Source organism: Branchiostoma floridae, chromosome 4, assembly GCF_000003815.2.
Source record: "Branchiostoma floridae strain S238N-H82 chromosome 4, Bfl_VNyyK, whole genome shotgun sequence".
NCBI classification, from domain to species: domain Eukaryota; kingdom Metazoa; phylum Chordata; class Leptocardii; order Amphioxiformes; family Branchiostomatidae; genus Branchiostoma; species Branchiostoma floridae.
The window spans coordinates 5536108-5558990 of NC_049982.1; the positions used below are offsets into that span (position 1 = coordinate 5536108).

General features: G+C 37.9%; 1 protein-coding gene and 1 long non-coding RNA gene across 6 annotated transcripts; both read right to left on the minus strand.

The window, feature by feature from the left end:
* Positions 1-203: 203 nt before the first annotated feature.
* LOC118414014 (harmonin-like) lies at positions 204-22132 on the minus strand. Of its 5 annotated transcripts, none has more exons than XM_035817729.1 (19): positions 22005-22132; positions 20948-21054; positions 20409-20493; positions 18492-18551; positions 17270-17326; positions 16390-16556; positions 14861-14920; positions 14189-14250; positions 12856-12951; positions 12344-12426; positions 10874-10957; positions 9079-9252; positions 5530-5598; positions 5139-5198; positions 4706-4808; positions 4178-4287; positions 3717-3772; positions 3110-3153; positions 204-1806 (listed from the first exon to the last, which is right to left on the minus strand). In XM_035817729.1, the coding sequence occupies exons 2-19, from the start codon at positions 21034-21036 to the stop codon at positions 1745-1747; spliced, it is 1521 nt and encodes a 506-aa protein (XP_035673622.1). In that variant the 5' UTR covers positions 21037-21054; positions 22005-22132; the 3' UTR covers positions 204-1744. The 5 variants fall into 5 exon arrangements, with proteins under 5 accessions (XP_035673622.1, XP_035673621.1, XP_035673624.1 ...); XM_035817728.1 differs by having other exon boundaries at positions 12344-12429; positions 22005-22131; XM_035817731.1 differs by lacking the exon at positions 10874-10957 and having other exon boundaries at positions 12344-12429.
* LOC118414015 lies at positions 6185-8856 on the minus strand. The gene is made up of 2 exons (XR_004830903.1): positions 8730-8856; positions 6185-7342 (listed from the first exon to the last, which is right to left on the minus strand). It is a non-coding gene; the product is annotated as an uncharacterized LOC118414015 (long non-coding RNA).
* Positions 22133-22883: the final 751 nt, after the last annotated feature.

Below are 22883 nucleotides of genomic sequence, written 5' to 3' on the forward strand. Positions count from 1 at the left end.
AGCTATTGAGGCAATTTTAAAATGCCTTTAAGTTTACAGTTGGTCCCTTCAAACTTCTAATACCCTGATTACCCATTTTGATGACACTCTATTAATCGTTCAATTTGTCAACCTTGATTGCCATAATACGTTAAACCTTTCACCACCAAACGTCTTCTTCCAAGGTTACATCATTGTAACAATGACATAAATTTGTCTAGATCTCATTTATTGACAATTTATTAGGGGCATTCAAACCAACTGACTGAAGGTTAACCTGACTAGTGACTCATTTGCAATGATGTCCTATTTTACCCTAATAAATAACTTTCTTCATATCAGGCATATTACATTCACTTCACATTTCCAAAATTTTAAGATACTTATAGTTATACATAAGTGTATCGAGAATAACTACTATGAAGGACAAAACTTTTTAATCCAGGTTTATACAATGCATTGTGGAACTGGCATCAGAAATGTTTTCACAGTCAAAATATGACCTATGTCTTCTTTCATGTCTGTCTGTTGCTATGACAATTTGGCTGGTGCTGCACTGATTGGCTAAAGACCATGTGACTTCTTTGTTGGCTCAAAGTGTAGTGATTTTGGCATAACAGTGATTTTGAAATAGTTACGATACATGTTAGAATATCATAAAGCTATCCCTTCTATTGGCAAGTGCACAAGCATAGTATATATTACATCATCATATTATAGACTAAGAGATACTTAACTTACTTGGAAGACTGTGCATTGTAGACAAGACTGGCACTACACCTAATGGTATTACATGATTCATCACAATTTAAAATGTACTATGAATGAACATCATATGTTACCTAGCAAATAAAGCCAGAACATGTATGTTTTCACAAAGTATCATCATCTATATATCATAAAATGGTGTAAAAAATTCATGACTGTTATGCAATGTTTCCAGATGATTTGTTTTATATAAATCAAAGCTTCTTTTCATTGGTATCATAAAAGCTACTTTAATTTTTCTGGGTGACCAATAGAGCATTCATTGACGAGAACCAGTCAACATATGAGCAGAGCAATGCTGTAACTGTGCGCTATGCATTCCTACTGCTTTACTGTGTTACCTTTGAAAGTTTTAGTATATCAACCTTCATTTTTGCAGAGATCCATATGGCTGGACCTGTTGTTAATGTGATAAACATAGGAGCATGTAGGGTAAAGACAGGGAAAGACCACTAATTCTTTTCCTGTAAATATCCCCATCTCTCAATTTTAAATTTTATTTTCCTGAAGGCAGTTAGGAAGTTCTATTTTCTTGCCCTGACATCCCTGATGATCCTTCATAGTCCATATTGACAGTCCATTCGTAGGTGGCAACTAACAGATTGAACAGCCAACTAAAATGATACTGTTGCCACCAAAAATACACTTTTAAAATACTTTGTATTATCTACATGGTTATCACTTTCTGTACATCTTTCTTTCACAGATGCCCTGCATCATATTATCACTTTCTGTGTCAACTAAAATTAAAGTCTGGGGCTTTCAACAGAATTCTGGCAAGTACAACATATTGACTACAATATTTGATTTCAAGATTAAAATACCAACAAGGAATCTTAAAACATTTCTTTAACCTCAAGCAAACTGAAGTAGCTGTATGGCTACAATTTCTATTTGTTAGCATTAGGTAGCAGGGAGAAGGCTGACATAATCTTTGTTACAGGCGAGTTGTTTTGAGAAGTGCATGAACCGGGGGTCTCTCCATGCAGACCGTGGTTCAGATGATTGTCACCTGGATGTCGTCTTTCAGAATCCACGTCGGGTGCTCAGAAATAGGTTCTATGGAGGAAATCAAAATATAATATCAGATCTAGATTGCACACTAGATAATTTATACAGCATTGGTAGGCAACTTGGCATTGGTTTGCCAGATATGGAAAATTGAATAAACCTGTCAAAAAGGGTCAATCAATCATTCAATAACAAAAAAAATATATGGTGTTTCAGGCATTTAGAATACCACAACGATATATGAAAACATTTTGAAAAGTCGAAATGAGTACAGCAAAGAATTATTCCTAAAAGTAGTATCCGCCAGCAAAAAAGCCATCAGCAAATAAGACATTGTGCTGTGTAAAGGGAAGGGCTGTCAACAAGATGGGAATGGAGGGATGGGAGTAGGGGAACCAGGTACTAGCATAAGATTGGAGAAATTGGATCGGAGAATGGGCCACAAGTTAAGGCACAATGGGTATTTCTTCAGGTTAATTGAGGACAGACAATGGATTTCAAAGACTTCTTAAAGTGGGTGGGGTGTGTGTATGTGTGTAAACAGTTTGCATGACTGAACGAACTCAAACAGGCTTCTAAGATTATTTTTCTTTCATTTGTCATTTTCAACTTACCTGTGCCATTATATAAAAGAGATAATCCCTGCCTGTATTTATTGTACTTCACATTCCCAATATGTTTATTTTGAATTTCCCAATTCACATACTAATCACCATGGGACTCTGGTCCATCCTGAAAATTTCTAAAATGCTGTAGATGTTTTAAAGAAGTCCTGTAGACACATTTGGTACGTTTTTGGTTCTCCTCCATACCACCTCTCCATCTCCGCATGCAGCCCTTCCCCTTACACAGTCCAAGTGTACACATGCTCATACTTGCATAGGAGCGGGGCTACCAGTCCAACTACTTAGTAGCACTATGGGTAGTGGTGTTTCTATGCAAGTGTGGGACACATGTACAAGAAAGCAGAGGCAAAGAGATGTGGGAAAAACTCAACCCAAAGGTCAATAAATTCTCCATTGAGAAATTTGGACTGACTTTGCAAATAAACTCACTCTAAATGAAGAAAAAAATGTGCAGCAATGCACCTCCTTGACCAAGGAAGACTAATTTTGTAGTTCTATGAATGAAGATGTTACAAGGTTTTCCCATCTCTGCAAAAAATACACTAAACACCACACCAAGCTACACCACAAACTAGCTCTAAAGCACAGCAAACCAGCCTTTTACAGTGCAAGCTACGCAGCATAACAGAGTCACCCTATAATGTGATCATTGTATTGTAGCCACAAGCAAAACAGTCATGTTAGAATGTTGTGCAGATGTGCAAGCCAGAGCAGTGCGTTCTTACCCTCTTGAATGTCTCCCGTGGCGAGAGTGTGGGTTAGTTTCTTCCTACAACAACAGTCACAACTTTGAGTGCAGCAAACACAAAGGAGTTATAAAGACAGACTGTGCAAAAGGTGTATAACGTAGGACTGTTCCATTCAAAAACAACTGGGAGGGGTGGGATGGATGGATAGGAAATCTTTTAAAAGACTGAAGGATAAAAGTAAAGAAAACATAGAAGTTGTAGTGTATATTAAGGAAAATGTATTGTAAAGAAGGATCAACATTGGGGATTGGGGAAGAAAGTAGATGTGAGATCCTGAAATGGAGTGATGTATTTTCCTTTCCTGCACCCCTCCTAGTGTGTAATGGAAGAGCCCACAGTATACTACACTACAAACTACTGCATGAGCATGTGTACACAAAACCATGGTTAAATGTTAGTGGTTCAGTAAACAAAAGAACACAAAAGATTGTTGAATGTGCAGTTTGTGGATTATGTCATGACAGCATGATGTTGAAACAAGTGTCATCAAGTGACAGCAAATAAAGGACACAACAAGCTCCTCGCCTGTAGAGTTGCCAAAAAAGTAATGACACTGACGAGGAGTCACTGTCACACCACTTACACTTCGTCCTCGTATGCTTTAGGTGGGGCAACAGCGATCACAAGTGTCACGGAATCCTGTAAAAAACAAGGCACATCCAATTAGAACTCTTCGAGCATCTTACCTAATAGTTGATAATGCATACGTGTCTATGCAGTTACTCTACTTGATGCCTTTTACAGGCTTAGTCTTATAAGTGCACATCGGACCATACATCTACAACTCCTGGACCAGTATCATTATCAAAGCTTTGAGAATGCATTATCATGATATTCAGTTGCACATCATGATATGCAGAAGCACATGAATGTGCAGTACTGTTGCACATCTAAACTGGAACACAATTTTTACAGGCTTTGAGAGGCATAATAACATGATATGCAAGACCTTCATCTGGATGAGCAGTGTAGCACATCAGGAAATGCAGTGGCACAGGTAGGGTATAAATGATCCGGAAAAAGGTTTATAGATCTGCCCCTTACCCCTGTAGCCTTCATCTCCTCCCTTAAGATCTCCTGAGCTCGGGCAAGTTTGATATCCAGCATGGTGCGGCCATTACAGTTCATGATCTGGTCTCCCTTGTACAGGCCACCTGTCAAACATCATACATACACACCGTTAGGATCATAAGGTTAGGGGTTTGAATCCTGGGTTTGTTAGCTTGATGTCCAGCATGTGGTGCAGCTGTTACAGTTCATAATCTCCCTTGTACAATTCCCACAAAAAATATCACTGGGGTTGTATAGTTGTGGGTTCAAATCCAAGCGTAACTGAAAAAATTATCCCTGCAATCTAGTCTAAATGTAGGGATTATTCGAAAGACTTTAGTTTAAAAAATAATCCAAATCCTTTTTAAAATAAAATGACATAAATTGCACACCAAACGAGTGTTACAACAACCTCCTAAAGACAAACCATGCAATGCAATATGGTACAGGTAACAGTGGCAATCCTTAAGATGATGATTGTGTAGCTATAAGGACAGAGCGTGCTCCCCACATCATCCTCACCATGTTTGTGTGCCAGACCTCCCTCCCACACCTCTGTAATGATGACCTTTCCCCCCAGCACAGAGTCGATCCCTCCTTCCACCGTCACACCCAGGTCTGTGTCCTGGAAACAAACAAAAGACTTAAAGGACTCGCATGTCTATCAAAGAAAACTTGCTCAAAAATTGTCTATCAAAGAAATCTTATCAAGCATCAATCTTACAATATTAAAGATGTATAGACTGTGTGTCAAGCACTGGCGCATATTCAATCAACCACCATTGAGATGTAGAATTATTAACTTAAACTCAAAGCAATTGTGCGTGTGAAATTTCTACAGAATCTGTCCTAACTATTTCATAGATACCAAAACTTTTTTTCCAAACTATTTGCAATGAATAAAGTAATTGGTATGACATTCAAAATATTGAATAATTCCTCATGCAGTCCTCACCTTCTCCTTTTTGATCTTGATCATCCTGATCTCCCTCCCTGCAATCTGAGGTTTGGTGAACTGTGAAGGAGACAAACCATTGGAAATGTGTATGCACATTTTCAGATTTCCTCACGTTATCAAGTATACATGTGTACCTACAAGTCAAGCAAATAAACTGATCTATAAATATTCGTATGAAACATATCTTTGCTAAATACACCACATCAAGTACCAAGGATTTTGATAAATAAATTCATTAATTGTGATCATGGTAAACAAGAGTTACTAGTAAACATCTACGAGTTTGTTGAAGTACATGTACTAAGCATTTTGCACATTACTTTCTCTACTCTTAAACACTATGGTTAAGTCCAACTTTTAACAGTAAGCATAAAAAAGAGGGACTGACCAGACTTGCAGGATCAAACTTCTCTGGCGACAGTTTGTCCTGGCCGATTCTGGAGGGCGTTCTTCTTACCTAGAAACACACGGAATCTTACAACTTTTTTAGACATGGCAGATGGGGCAAATTCTTTTGGAGATGTTTTGATCGAATTTGTATGAATGTGATCATAAGAAATTTCACTTCTTTCAAGAGGGCTTTCACAATGTACACCTGTGTAATACATACGGTTTCTAGACGAAATACTGATTCAGAAATAGATTATACAACCTACAATCTTGTGTCATCAACTCATTTGTCAGTTTGTTTATGCTCTAATTATAAAACTTCTTAAATGCGCATGGAGGCAGAGGACAGAAAAGCTGACAGTGCAAGAAGACAGAAACGTAAAAAGATTACTACTACCAGTTACAGTAACAAACAGTTATGATCATAACTCTGACTCTTTCACAGACCTTACACTCAAGTACAGGTTTTGGAGGAGATGGAACAGAAAAAAAATCATGTAAGATTAAACTTATGGTGTTGTTAACAGATAAATCTTAGAATCTTCCTTCAGATTAAAAAAAATCCTGCTAGATTATCTAGTATGATTACATGTATATGTATTCTTAAACTAGTGTCAAATGTTCTGTCCTTCATCGAAAACGAAAGAGACAGATTTTGTTGTGCCATCCTGGACTAAAATATGTTTTATTCAGACATGTTAAAAATCTGGTGACTCTAAAACACAGGGTGAACACCTGGAATCAGCCGCACATACTGCTCATGATAAATCTTTTATTCTACCTGATACAAGTATAATCTCATCTTTGGCAGGATACCGAGTAAAACAATTTCACATATGGCATCTACTGACTGTGCTTCATTAATTACATGTCATAGGTTTAAAACATCTTGAATTCGCACCACCGGGAAAAGATACATCCGTCAGTCAGGCAAATTTCAACCTTTTAGACCCTAGATCTCTACATCATTCTGAAGATTGAAATATGGATTTATCTATAAATGTAATTGTAAGTTGGATCCATGGCTTTCATTGTTGTTTTACTTCATTTTTTTTACAAGTGACTTTGAGCTGAACTCCACATCAACTACTAATAGAAAATATTAACATCCACAATCATATATAAAATCTTACTCAGCTCTATAGTGGCACAAGTTCACATGGACTAGCTTAAAATGGCATCTTTTCTTTCTATAGACTACTTCTATGGGTGACACCTTTTTTTGGAAGACACTAAGACCTGAACTTCCATCCCATATTCATTTCCATACTTGCATTGCAGTATCATGATATAATCTCATGTCATTTTTGTTAAAAAGAATTTTTCCTGCTAGAGTATATGTGCAACAACTGCATATGATGAAATATAATAAAATTAGCAGTCGCAGTATTTCTCCGTAGTACTACATACAATATGCTGTGTTATAATGCAGTTTTAATTCAAACGAGGGTTTGAGTATGCTTTGGTCTTAATTTAGCAACAGTTACAGGACTCTAAAAGAACGTGTTGACTTCTCAGAGGCTATAAAATTTATGTGAAGACATCTAGCCGCTTTCTATGGCCACCACCTACTTACAATAAAACCAGAAATCATCTTAAAACATCTTCATGTGTAGATCTAAGCTTAAGGATATTTGCCATATCTACAAAAGCCACCAGATACCTTAAAAGACACCCTTCATTAACTATAATTAGCATGATTGATGCATGCCAATCAACTGTACTTAACTTCAGCTGGGTTGGAGGGAGGCAGACTTATAAAGGGGAGGCTAGAGTCGAGTCATTCCCTCTCCTAGCACGTAAGTCTCACCCTGAAAACAGGAACCAGGTTGGACTGCAATTCTTTCTCTACAAACACTAGGAATAACACTGAATCTTGAACAACAAAACATTGAAAAAAAGATCTGCAAACAAGTGTGGATTTGAGGGGATTGTTACTGGTTTAAAAGACAATTGTAAAAGATGCTGTAAGGGTTTTGTATTTTTTCTTTGAATGGTATATGCATGGTTAGAGCTGGGTTAAGTTAAACGGCAAACTTATAGGTGGGATGACTTGAAGCTTAAGGTTTAATGAGGTCAATGGTTAGTTTTCAGAACTGCCAGATATTGTCAACAAACTTACTTACACAGGATCAAGACCTGGTACATAACAAGTGGTTGCAAATTAAAACAATCTCAACTATCATGATGATAGCTTTTTTCTCTCTTGGACTGACAAAACCTGATGCAAATAAATATCATATATATGGAACCACTTTATCAAAAGAGAAGAGTAAAGTACAGTTTGAAAGAAAAGCAACAAAAAAAATCTGACTTAATACTATTGACAATACAGGGCAGTCAGTGAAGACATGGAGGGTACGAATGGAAGGGTTGAAGCAAATAAAATTAGGTGCCAAAATGAAGACAGATAGAGTTAGACATGTTAGACGAGACAAGTGCAGAGTTTCGAATGCATCCTAACCACCTCATTTGTGCAGTACAACTGCTCCCCCTAGCATGAGAGCTCTATAGTGCACCATACGTTTCCAGGATACATTTTTCCTCATATTCATAGTATTCCACAATCAAGAAACATTCAATGTTTGTATCAATGAGATGGCTAGGGTGCATCACGTGATACAGGTTAACTTAACAATACAAATAAAATCATACACATTTTACTTTTTCATACATTCAAGTGATTCTTGCAAAGTGTGTTTACTATCGTATACGAACTACAAATAAATATGAACAACAGATGGAGTTAAAGATTTTCCAGCATAGAAGTACGTAGAACAACCACATCAATCAAATTAAGATAGAGTAAAGAAGTCATCAATCATAGTTCACATCACACAACTTTGAGAAACTAAACAATCAAAAGTCATTCAAATGCATAATTATGGTATTAAACCTTTCCCAATAGTACCTAATATTTTTGACAGGCACAGCCAGTGAACTCCCATATTAAGTCATTTCCAGAAATTTGGGTATTTATCATTTAGTCAGAAGATACCTACTATTGTTGATCAATATGTTTCACTTCTATCATAATGTAAAAGACTCGATAGGGAGTCATTGATAAAAACCCCTGTGCAGCGCTGGAGCTCATGTAAGTTTTAGGAGGGCTGGGGATGAGGTTGGGTTTTCTCAGGTCCTTCTCTGCCACACATACATGATTATTGATTATATTGATAATTGATGATCATTCCTTACCCCCTGAGCAGCGCTGGGACTCATGTAAGTTTTAGGAGGACTGGGGATGAGGTTGGGTTTCTCAGGTCCTTCTCAGCTACACATACATGATTATTGATTATTACTTATTGATGAGTATAGACTTGTTCCTTACCCCCTGTGCAGCACTGGGACTCATGTAAGTTTTGGGAGGACTGGGGATGAGGTTGTTTTTCCTCATTATTGATTATTGCTTATTGATGAGTATAGTAAGACTTGTTCCTTACCCCCTGTGCTGTTTCATGTAAGTTTTGGGAGGGCTGGGGATGAGGTTAGGTTTCATCATTATTGATTACATTAATTATAGATAGATTATAGACTTGTTCCTTACCCCCTGTGCTGCGCTGGGACTCATGTAAGTCTTAGGAGGGCTGGGGATGAGGTTGGGTTTTCTCAGGTCCTTCTCTGCCTCCTGACTGAGCCACTGCTGTTCCCGCTGGATCTCCCGCTCAGACTCCTTAGCCTCCTGCTGCAGACGGTGGATCCGCATGCGCTCCTCCTTCTCCTAAAGTAAGCATGTCTCACACTGTTAGTAAATCATTTAGATATTGCAGTCAGAGACTGCAGAGATCTTAATGGTGGGAACAAACATCACTGTCTCATATAATGTTAGTATCAAATACAGTACAAGCCAGTTAATTGCACAATGGATTACTGCACACTTCTATTCATTGCACGGAATCTTTAAATTCTGAACTGGTGCAGTCCAGCTGGATTACTTAGCATTATCATACCACCCGGGAATTGCACGAAATATGCTGGCAAATGGAGTGTGCAATCAAACAGCTTCTACTGTATTTGCAAACATGATGAAATTTTAGTGGTTGGCTGTGAAAGTCACTAAGTCATCAAGAATCACTGACAGTAATTATCATCAGTTCTTTTCCACCAAAACAGACATAAAACCACTGCACATTACTATTTACAAATTAAAGAAAGACTTGCATTCCTTCTTTTGCCACTGTCAATTAACTTAAGTCAGCTCAGTTGAATTCAACTACGTTGTATGTAATACATTAATTGGAGCATGCAAATTGACTGCACTTTACTATGTCAGATATGTCTTCCCAGCCAAACTGTTGGGCGTCTACACAACCAACATCAGCCAGGCCAATTTAGAAATCAAATGGGCTTCAAGTTCAAGTATTTGACTATTGAAGTCAATCATATTAAAGCTTATCACAAATTATAGCACATTGAAACCGCACACTGTTATCATTAACAAGTGTCAATCAAAATCAGTAGGAGCAAACAGAACGACAGAGCCAGTAGTTGACAGAAGAGATTATCTCCAAGTAAAAAGGCAAAATCATCACGTTTACCATGGTTACATGGCACTGGGCCAATGGATACCATCTCGCCTTTGACTTGACTTTGATGCCCTATGGATCAGGGTTGACTCTAGCTTTAATTTTTTCTGTCCTATATTAGTTCTTGTTTTAGAGCCCATGTTCTTAATGTTCTTTCTTTAATTTAAGTCTAACATCTTGACATTCAAGCGATCGCTTGTGAGAGCCACGTTTGTGAGATTTGACACCCAGTTCAATATCGACGTCCCCTGCTCTTGGTCCACATCTTGTGGGTGTGCCTCTTGCACTGCTTTAAGGCTACAAAATTAGCTTTTTACTCTGTATATAATGATATTTGATAATTTTGTATATAATCAATTCTGTGTATAATTGTCACCGAATTGTATATTCATGTCTACTGACTTTTGATGTCTAATGTTTATTGTTTGATTTTGGTTTCGTATTGTTTTCTATTATCATTTCAGGTTTGGGAGGACAACTTGTAAAGGTGTTGATACACCTGTTTTGTCCTCCCTTCCACTTGTTTTTGCATGTGGTAAATTCAAATAAAGAAATAAAGAAATTTGTAATTCTAAGCTTCAAAGTACATTAATTTTCTATTAGTCCCTTGTCATGAAATTGGATGGATGGTAGGAAATTTTTGTCTGTCCAAACAAGTAAATTTCTGTCCAGTGACAGAGGTATGGGTGACTGGAGACAGCCATCCAAGCATCTCTATCAACATAGATACTGTCTTTGCCAACATGACGATTTTGCCTTTAGAGGATCTGCTTGGAGTTTACGGAAGAGGCAAACCCCACACCGGAGGGTGTATACCTGCTGCGCTCGCTTCTGCTCCTCCAGTTTTTGTTGGAGTTCGAGCTCCTTCCTGCGCTTCTTGTCGTGCTCCGAGAGCCGGTCCTACGATAGCGACAGACGTGCAGCGTAAAAGCGTACAGTAATGCATGCAGAGGACACCGTGCAGGAAGATCACAAGCAAGCCATGCCACACTAGCACCATTACTATTATGTGGTTTGTACACATCTGAATGATGAAGACTTTGATTTTCTTCATTGGGCACTAACAAAGTTACATATTGTCAACTCTCTTAATCTGTCATGTACCCATGAATGCCACATTGAAAGATACAGTCAGAATTAGACCTTCTCAAGACTGTCTTGAACATCTTGATATCTGAAGTGTGCATACCTTGGAAATTTTTTTCTAATATGACTGTTTTAGGGTACCCGCAGAACAACGAGAATTATCTCAGACTTCAACCCGGGCATACACATTTTGCTGAAAGCTTAAATACATGCATCAAATTTTGTACAAAACAGTGTGTTTGTCAAGAAGAATGCCTTTTGTGTAGCACTCAGCAAATAACACTGTCCGCAATATGCTAATTTGATCGAAAAGTTTCCAGCGTTGCAGGACTTTCCAAGATGTGTACAAACCATTCCTACCATGCCTATGCTACTCCTACTACTGATAAAAGCATTCTAGATACATGTATATAGCCTCCCCACAGCCTACAGGCAAAACATTGGGACAAGGTGGCTCATATATAGTGTTAAGCAGAAGACATGCAAGTGATCATAAAACTGATTGATCATGATTCATGATGATTGGATGCAAACTCACATGCAGTCTGACATGCTGTGTTAATGAGTAGAATCTGATAGATAAAGACTATATTAAAGGATGGTGAAATAGTGCTGTTTGAATGACCATTTTCAATCCTCTCAAACAATGCTGGCTGTTCTGTTACTTACATGTAGATTAGGAATGATGAAAGTCAATGTGGACAATTAGTGAGAATGGAAAACAGTAATGGTGAACTTTAGTGATAGGAATGGTGGGAAGTTAGAAACATGTTGAAATGCTGAGGTGATGGAGATAGTGAATGTATGGCAATAGGTGAAGAGTTTTAAAAAGCAGTTCTTTTTAGCACTGCAAATGACTAAAAATCTGAAACTTCCTTGAGTATGAAAATAAACTATAAACTAAATCTGTATCTTCTGAATATCAAGAAAATGAAGAAACTAGTTAAAATACTTGGGCAAAATCAAATGATACACAACAGTTACTGCTACACTTACAAAATGATTATCATTTGAAAATTAACACACAGTAAAAAAATACAAAATTAACTGTCAGCCACAGTTTTTTGACCACATGTTGGCAACCCTCTTGCCTTGATCCCACCGTACAGCCATGGGTTACAAAGAAGAAATAAACCCTTAAATGACATACAAATTTGATGAAGCTATTTGGAGAAAGTTGTAATGAGTTTCAAGCCTCACCAGCTCCTGCTGCGTTTGTTTCTCCATCCTCTCACTCTCCCTCCGCTGGGCCTGGGTCCGGCTCTCCTTACGCTTACGGCTCTCTTCTGACAAAAGGTGGTCAAAACAAACTTGTCATGAAAGGCTCAAATCTAATAAATGGTTCTTGGTACAAATCTATGTTCTTGGTAACTGCTACATTTAATTTCTTGCAGACTAAGGAAACATGCTGTAGACTAGTGAACATTTACAATTTCTGTTAAAAGTAATTGTTGACGCTTGCTTCATCTCAACAGAATATTAGGTTAATACAACAACCAGTAGTGTAAATAATATGTTAAGCTCAACATGAAGATTTAAAAAAATGTAGGTCAGTTAATTCATTTGCATCCTCTTATATAGTTGAAAAGGTCTTTGAAAGTCATGCTTTTCTTGTGACGACTGTTGCATCTTATAACTATTTGAACATTTGTGAAAATGAATTCAGCAACTTTCAGTGCTGCACAAAAACAAAATGAAATTTCTGAAAATACCTTGCTTCTTCTCGTCATCTATTTTCTGCTGGGTGAGGCTGAGGTTGAGCAGCTCCTGCTCCAGCTGACGACTGATCTCCTCATCATCCTCTTCAGCTGTCAATAAAAAAACAACTCAGCTGTCAATCAAAATCATCTCAGCTGTCAATCAAAACTAACTTAGCTGTTAATCAAGGCAAATTCAGCTGCAAATCAAAATCATCTCAGCTGTCAATCAAAACCAATTTGAAATCAATTGTCAATGAAAAACAATTCAGCTGTCAATCAAAACCAACCCAACTGTCAATAATCAAAATCTATTCAGCTATCAATCAAAACCAATCAAGTTGTTAATCAAAACTGATTCAGCTGCCAATCAAAACCAAGGCAGCTGTCAGGCAAAACCAAGTAAAACTGATCATACTTTCAAATGAAAATTTGAGATCCTGATCATGATGATGCGGACAATAGATTCTGACACAAAATTTTTCCTTAGACATAACTGATTCAGCTATCAAAGTTTACTTCAATCTGATCAACTGTGTCAGTATCAGTCACTTCATCCTGACCTAAACTCTGTCTTTTGACATGAAGCAGTTGATACTACATCTGAGAACAGTTCATGTTTCACCTCAGAATGCACTGAAAAACAGTCTGTCCTCCCCAGTTATCAATCAAACCCATTTGTTATAATCCCAGATCAACAAAGCCTGCCGCAGACTGACTGCCTGTCAGTCAACCCCAGCTGGTTGTAGTCTCTATAGTCTCCAAATCATCAACTTTGACTGAAAGGTTGTCCTCCTCAACTGTCAATCAAACATGTTCTTGCCCTCATTCCATGACCACAAGCAGTTTTGAGTGACATGTCGTGAAACAAGGCTGTCCGTCATCCTGACGTCGACCAAACTTTGGGAAAACATAACTTTTAAAATTATTCCAACTGGAGCCATTATAGTGCCACATCAAAAAGATGTCAGTTATAGAGGCCTTCCGCCTTCTCAAGATTGTGTCTTGAACTATTAAATTATACATTGTATGAGAAGTACATTAAGTAACCTCTGTCAGGATTACTGATGCTGAATGGGTACATCCCTTTAATTTGACAACTTTAAATTCATGTCTTTTTTTCACATTGTGGTGGTATCAGGTGGAAAAGCATAGTTATTATATATTTAGGGTTGATGTTACAGATGTTGAGCAATCTGGCACCAAAGATGAGGAAGAAACAATTTTGGCATGTCAGAGATGAATAGTATTGTCAGCATCACAGTGACGATCCCTATAGTGAGTCTATTAATCTCTGACAAGACAAAATTGTTTCTTGGTAAGACAGATGTGAAGACAGAAGACTTACATTTTCTTTTCTGCAGCTTGCTCTGTTGTTCTTCCTCCTGCTTTTTCTTCTCTTCTGCTTCCCTGTAAACACCAGGACACCATCATTAGTTATGATCACCTGACATGTGTGTATTGAATGGCCCATATTCTTCTTGAATATACACAGACTTAGGCATCTCATGATATCGACAATACCTAAAATCACATGGTTAAAATGAACTTATTGTGAGCTGTTTTCCTTTCTTTGTCACTCTGGCAACATTGTCAACTTTTGATTTCTTTTATACTGCTGTCTACAAACCACCTGGTCCCCTTAACCCCATCACCTGATTTTACCTTTAAGTTCCCGTACTCACAACATTTACATGAAGAAAAAGGCCATTCTTTAATTATCTAATACAAATTGCGACTACTGGGAATTCGTATGGGTATCTGCTTCTTGTAAGCTTATGACGGATACATGTAAATTTTCATCAGTCTAACATCTACAGTCTACGTGCTACAATTTGGTGTGTTTCCATGCTCCACGGTACCTTACACAATCAAGACTGAAACATGCTCTAAGACTTGTCTACCAGGCATTCTCACTGTACACCCATGCACCAATATGCAGGCCATCCTCCATGCTTTTTCATAGAATCTGATGGAGACGCAGCCTTAGAAAGAAGAGAATTTTGTACCAAACAGGTACCTGAGTCTTTGCAACTCTTCCTGCCTTTGTTTGAGTTTGGCCAGGGCAGATTGGTGAATCCTCCAGAGAAGCAGCAGGTCAGAACACAAAAATTAGTAACCAGAAAAAAAGAAATGCAAAAAAATAATGCTTTGGCAAAATCAAGAAGTTTCCAGAAAAGGGAGTATCCAATAGGAAAGATATTGCACCTGCGTGAGAAGTACTTAGACAGGAAACTTTGTATACATTCGGTGTAATACTATGATTGCAGTAGTTGCCAAATATACACATGGGACAGTTAGAATTATCTTAAGTCTTTTGAGTGAGAGGTGCTCTTGCAGTGAATATCTGGCAAGTTGTAGTGGGACATTGAAGCAGGTGTAGGTACAGTATCATGAACTTAGTTGTTGGAGTGACCAAGAACATAGGACATAGCTAGAGCCATCTCAAATAAGGCACAGCACCAAATGTGCACACATATGGAAACAAAGGTTTGCACTCTTTTGTGATTTGATGTGGTTGAAAATTAATGGGCAGACTGATGTTGAACAGTATTAAAGGGGTCTACACTGGGTTACTGTTACTGTAACAGTAGTTTGTATGCTGAGACATTATTTTCTATTGACTGATGAAGGAGCTATCATAATGTGTCATCATGCAGTCACCCATGCACAATGTTGGATAGCGTTAAACACAAACTATTAACATCCATACTCACGTCCATAATGTCACAATGAAGCAAACAGAGATGTTCACAATTAAGAACAAACTGAACTACATTGACTACAAACATGACAGACACACACCAGTGGTATGACAATACACACACAATGAGGACTTTCTAAGAAAACTACATGATTGTGATTGTGAAAAGTTAAACACAACAACAACAACAACAACAACCTTAACTGGCAAACAATAAAAAATATACATATGTACCCTGAATTCCAGGTCCAAAGAAATTCTTTAAAATCTAACTAATACAATGTTTATAATTATATTGTTCAAATGAATTTCATTCAATGACCTGATTTCTTTTGTAATGATGATCAAACATGACAGTCAAAACTGTCCAAGAAGACCACACAAGGAACCAATGAACAAATATGTGGACAGGTGGTCACTATAGACAGGGTTCTTAATACATAAACTTGTGTCCAATGGAAAACCATTAAGGGACTACAAAAAGGGATTACACTGGGGTGCCTATATAGATGTGGTCACTTGTACAGGTTTGACTGTCATGATTCAACAATTTTTGAAGCATATACATTATGCTACATTTAAGGAAAATGGAAAACATTGCTTTCAGCTGTATTTGGTTTGTCAAAGTTTACCATTCAAGATAAAAATAACTGACCATTTATGAAATTAAAGAAAGTTCTTACTTCAGATTCAGATTCAGATTCAGATTCAGCTTTATTCCTGGATGACTTGGCATGTATATACACATGAAATACGTCATCAGTCACAGAATCAACTTTAATACATTAATACATTTCAGTTCTAACAAAATAAACTGATCCAACAAGACTTGTTGGAGACCCTACCTTTCCTCCGTTTCCTTCTTCTGTCGTTTCTTCTCCCTGTCGATGGCGATCTGTCTGAGTCTCTCCAGCTCCTCCCGCTCCGCCCGCCTCTCCTCCGGGTCCTGGGGCTCGTTGTCCAGGTGGATGCTTTTCTTGGGCATCGTCACGTCTTTGAACAGCTCTTCTCCCTATGAAGGGTAGGGTGTTAAACAGAGGTCCAAAGTTTGAGAAGAGTTACACCCCAAGCACACCAAGCATTTTACTCAAGACCAATGTTTTGGTGATGACACCCTGTCATCTTCCTCAGAGCAAATCTGACTGGTTGTCTGTTTACACTTCTACATGATCATAGTACATGACATGTAGGTGTTACTGTTGACAGATGTGGTCCCAAAACAGGTCTATTAAGAATTGCCTAGAGGAAGGTGTCAGTTGGTTGCAGGGTAAGGTGTTAAATGGGGGATCCATGCTCTCCAAGCAGAGGTTAGGCTCTGGTCAGATATACATGTAGTAAGCATGCTTCCCATACTGGTTGTCATTGTAATGATGACGAACTTGTTTGCCCTCTGTAGTATCCATAGTTCCCTGATCCGTTAAAGTCAGGATACCCAAACATCGATTCTAAGAATGACATGCTTATTGCAATAATCCCGACCATTATCATACAAACCAACTAATTCAAATATTCTCCTCTCTATGCTTTTCAAAATGTACCGCAATTTAGATTAATAGTACCTTCCTCTGCCTCAGTCTCTTCTTATTACCTACCAGGCTTTTTATCATATGTGAGTATGGGAAGAATTCTATTGCAGCTAGTATGATAGTAACAAGCTTATTGATATAAAATAAGCTATGTCAGAAGGCAAAAAGAAAGTCAAAACAATTTTGAGTGGGTACTAACCTCTTGCGGTCTGACTGTTATTGTTAGCTGTTTGCTGCCTTTTAGCGCTGAGATAGCCTGTGGTGGGCAGGGAAGCATGGTTAGATGATACATGTATTAGTTTGTTTGTTTATTAGTGTCTAGTGGATATATCATTCTCCAATTACTAAGTAGGGGAGAGATACTATTTTACACACAAATAAAAACAGTTTTTGGTAAAATATGCCACTAGAAATTGGCGCTAGTTCATCTGAATGTAAAAATGTGAAAATTTTGCCCATTCTTGAATTCTAACCCTTTGAACCCTTTGTACTATCAGGTAGGTGGGGTAGGTAGTATGTTGTCAATAAATAAGTCATGCTGCAAACCTTACTTTAATTAGAACTCCAATCAATGGAAGTTATTTCATATTATACACGTCTTCATTAAGTATTCCCATCATTCTCCTGCTTTAGCTAAAATTGAATTAAAAAGTTAGTCAACCAAGGGCATATACATGAACTGTGGTGAAAAAACTCATGCATGTTGTGTACAATATGTCAGCAACCTTGCACCAATCCATTTTAACCTTCCAACCACCCCAAAATCACTGCTACACGTATATATGAATAAACCTGTCAAAAGTTGTTTCCCTTTGCAGTGTCAGGAAAGTGTACAATCCTATACATGACATAACACACACAGAGAAGAGATTGTGATAAAGACAATAGTTAACAACAGAAACTGTGCTAAAACGTAATCATTATCATAATACTTTAATAGCATGTATTGATTCTCTATTTCATTCACAGGGCCCGAAATACTTTTTTCAGCCAGGTTGTCCAAGTACGCAACCTGAATCAAAAGCCAGGTTGCGCCTGCAACATTTCAGGTTGCCCCACTTTCAAATTGTTACTTTCTTCAAATCAGCTACTTATCCATTATCTTTTCTTCAAGATATATATATAACTATGTAATATGTTTTACGTTATCAAAAAATAAATACAAAAGCTTATGCATGTAGGTGGGGAAAAAGCAGTGTTCCAACGGCAAAATTTCAGGTTGCTCAGTGTGCAACCTGGGTTTAAAATTAAGTTGCACAAAGCAAAATGTGGTTGCATTTTCAAGTGGGCAAGTGGGTATTTCATCAAGTTTATTAACTGTAAACAACTAATTCTTTAAAAGTGGTTTCTGATTTCTGATTTGCAAATCTTTACCATGGCATATGAAATTCAATATACATGTATATCATTGGAGTACTCACCTCGCCGTAGTCTGCATGTATCAAATTTATCCCGTTCACATCTAGGAACTGGTCTCCTAACTGTAAGTTAGAGGAATATTTCAGTGCAGTTATGTGACAGGCTCAACTCAATTATCAATCTGAATTATCAGCCAACAACCATAACTAACAGCAGTCTGGTCATGCATTTCCTTTTCAACCATAAAAATAAACGATTTTGTTGGAATATCGGACAGAAGAAAAATGCCATTCACATAACAACTGTTTTTTTTAGCTACAGTTTATACACCTGGCCAGTAGGCTTCATGTAGTAGGTTGAATTCATACAAAATAGCAGAAATATAAGAAATATAATCATATCAAAGCCAAAAGCCATCAAGGGTAACTCAAGTGCAAACCACAATTCACAGTTTTGTCATGTGCATTTTTTGTCACATCTACAAAAGAAGCTAAACTCAGCACTGATAGAAGTATCTGTTCTTGGTGCTGAATACCCTCAAACTGATAAAAGTATCTGTCCTTGGTGCTAAATGCCCTCAAACTGATAAAAGTATGTCCTTGGTGCTAAATACCCTCAAACTGATAAAAGTATCTGTCCTTGGAGCTGAATACCCTCAAACTGATAAAAGTATGTCCTTGGTGCTGAATACCCTCAAACTGATAAAAGTATCTGTCCTTGGTGCTGAATGCCCTCAAACTGATAAAAGTATCTGTCCTTGGTGCTGAATACCCTCAAACTGATAAAAGTATCTGTCCTTGGTGCTGAATACCCTCAAACTGATAAAGGTATCTGTCCTTGGTGCTGAATACCCTCAAACTGATAGAAGTGTCTGTCCTAGGTGCTGAATACCCTCAAACTTATAAAAGTATCTGTGCTTGGTGCTGAATACCCTCAAACTGATAAAAGTATGTCCTTGGTCCTGAATACCCTCAAACTGATAAAAGTATCTGTCCTTGGTGCTAAATGCCCTCAAACTGATAAAAGTATCTGTCCTTGGTGCTGAATACCCTCAAACTGATAAAAGTATCTGTCCTTGGTGCTGAATACCCTCAAAGTGATAAAGGTATCTGTCCTTGGTGCTGAATACCCTCAAACTGATAGAAGTGTCTGTCCTTGGTGCTGAATACCCTCAAACTGATAGAAGTATCTGTTCTTGGTGCTGAATATCCTCAAACTGATAGAAGTATCTGTTCTTGGTGCTGAATGCCCTCAAACTGATAAAAGTATCTGTTCTTTGTGCTAAATGCCCTCAAACTGATAAAAGTATCTGTCCCTGGTGCTGAATGCCCTCAAACTGATAAAGTATCTGTCCCTGGTGCTGAATACCCTCAAACTGATAAAAGTATCTGTCCTTGGTGCTGAATGCCCTCAAACTGATAAAAGTATCTGTCCTGGTGCTGAATACCCTCAAACTGATAAAAGTATCTGTCCCTGGTGCTGAATGCCCTCAAACTGATAAAGTATCTGTCCCTGGTGCTGAATACCCTCAAACTGATAAAAGTATCTGTCCCTGGTGCTGAATACCCTCAAACTGATAAAAGTATCTGTCCTTGGTGCTGAATACCTTCAAACTGATAAAAGTATCTGTTCTTGGTGCTGAATACCTTCAAACTGATAGAAGTATCTGTTCTTGGTGCTGAATACCCTCAAACTGATAAAAGTATCTGTCCTTGGTGCTGAATACCTTCAAACTGATAAAAGTATCTGTTCTTGGTGCTGAATACCTTCAAACTGATAGAAGTATCTGTTCTTGGTGCTGAATACCCTCAAACTGATAGAAGTATCTGTTCTTGGTGCTGAATACCCTCAAACTGATAAAAGTATCTGTTCTTGGTGCTGAATACCCTCAAACTGATAAAAGTATCTGTCCTTGGTGCTAAATGTGTGCCATCAGCACCGACAGAAGCAGCACCGACTTAGCTGACTAAGTGTCGTACCTTGAGACCGATCTCCTCTGCTATGGAGCCCGGCTTTATGTTCTTCACAAACACCCCAGGCTTGTAGGCTGGCCCACCACATATACTGGAGGGTCAGAAAAAATTGTAAGGTTACTGATCTGATCTGATGCACTGTTTAAGAATACTCATTGAACAAACACATGTCTCTGCAACAGTCAAGAGATTGTATGCTATGAATACATAATATATAATCATCCATACACAGTGATCTATAGGAAAGCTTGTCCCTCCCTCTGTGCCTAAGCGCCATCCTGTTAGTTTAGAGTTTGCTAGGACTTAAAACTAACCAGGTCATATCAACATACTAGGTCATAGTTAAACGTTACTACTATTATAATAACATACCATACGAGCCAATTAGGACTCACTCGTTTCTGGTCGTCACTAATACACCCTCCCTCTCAAAAGAGCAGAATGTCACACATTTCAACAGATAAATGGGATGACGTTTTTGCACTCAGAATAGGTTATGATTGGCCTATGATTGTCTAATAAGAAGAATTATAGTCCCATCTCACCTGCATCCCAGCCCAGGTGTCCCCTCCAGGTTCACAAACACCCTCCTGTCCTCCTTCCCCATCTTTGGGGACGGAGCGCCGTTCGACATGTTGTTGATCACCTCTCCCTAGATAAACAAGTAAACAAACAAAAAAAATGAGACATTGACAAAGAATTATTAAATGCAGCTGTAAAACATTATGTACATTGTTTAACATTATATGATCAAGATAAAATGTGTTTCTTTTTTTAAATAGAAATTAGAATTTATTTTTTAGCTGAATTTTACATATGTTGAAAAATTGTTTTCTTTGATATGATTTTATGAATCTAATTGAATTACCAGAACCTAATAGTTTGTGTCAATCAATGATAAACAAATATTATGTAAAAATCAATAAAATTTTCAACTTTCATCTTCTCATTAAGAAAATTTCTAATAAAGATAATTAATCAAAATTGATCTAACATAAGATCATCCCAAATTAATTTCTGTTAATTAATTTTATCAACTTGTACAGCAATTAGAGCCAGATTTATCATTTCTTTATTTTGAGCCATCAAATTGAAGATAGCCTGGATGCTATCCTGGTAAGGTCTGCCTCCACTCCAAAAGTCACTGATGAAGCAACAGTTGAAGCAGAAGTCACACGAGTGTGTATATCAAGTCCGTGTGAGGTCTGTATCAACATTTTTTCATGCAGCTGTACGCACAATACGCATCTCATACGCATCTCAATTGTTTGGTGCCACTGTTTTAGGTATGCATACATTGGCACAGTACAGCCCAGTACACGAAACAAAACCTTGCACAAAACAATTGAGATGTGTATGAGGTGCGTACAACTGCAAATGAAAGAAATGTCGATGCTGACTAGCCTGGTATCCAGCCGTATTATAGCTCCAGAGTCTCTTCTGTCATCTCTGCAAATATTTGCGTAGAGGACAGAAAAGACCCGGGAGCTATAATACGGCTGGATACCAGGCTAAATACGGACTTCATGTAGACACATTCGTGTGACTGCACCTTAACCAGAATATGTGTGGCTCAACAAGTTTTATTTGTTAATACTCAACAGAGCTGGTAGGCTCAGGGGGAGGTCCGGCGGTGTGAGTGTGGTCAGTGTCCGGCCTGCTGTCAACCAACTCACTAGTCTACAGGATGGACAGATGGAACAGTGGACAGGTCTGCACACAGGTGTCATTCATTCGTTCGTTTGTTTTTTCATTCATTCATTCATTTGTAAGCATGTTAATTGTGTTGGTGTAATGGTTAGTCTAGTAAGAGTATTTGGCTCAGAACCCAGAGGTCCTTCGTTCAAGTCCCCTGAGATGCCAATGTTCACATTTACCAATCATTCATTTTCTCACTCACTCACTCACTCACTATCTCACTCACTCACTCTCTCACTCGCTCGTTCGCTCACTCTCACTCTCTTCAGAAACTTTTCAGTAACTCACTCTCAAAAAATTACATCGACTAAAAGTGCCTCATCTTTTGTTCTTCATTTATTCCTTTTATTTTGTAACTACTTCTTTGATATCCTACTAATCTGTCCCTGTAATTAAATATCTCCATTCCAAACCAGCTGAGCAGTTTCACAATGTGCATGTTAGTAAACATCTACCAACACAAGGAAGTTTTAAACAGAAGTGTTGAAATGTTAGTGGATTAAAGATAAGCATAAGTCAATACTGCAGCAGCACAGATTGGACAGTTATGCAGTAGTTAATGCAACAGTGTTGTTTATACTGTTTGTCTTTTACTTGTCTAGAGTCTGTATGCTGTATCTTGTGTCCTTATATTATAATCAGCAAAAGGCGTCATCATACAATCTGTTGTGTTTGCTTTGCAAGGATGTTAATAGTACTAGTAACAAACAATTATCATATAAAAAAAAAAGAGTAAAGCAAAACTGAGTTTTACACAGGGCTGTCTCCAGCTTTAAATTCTTT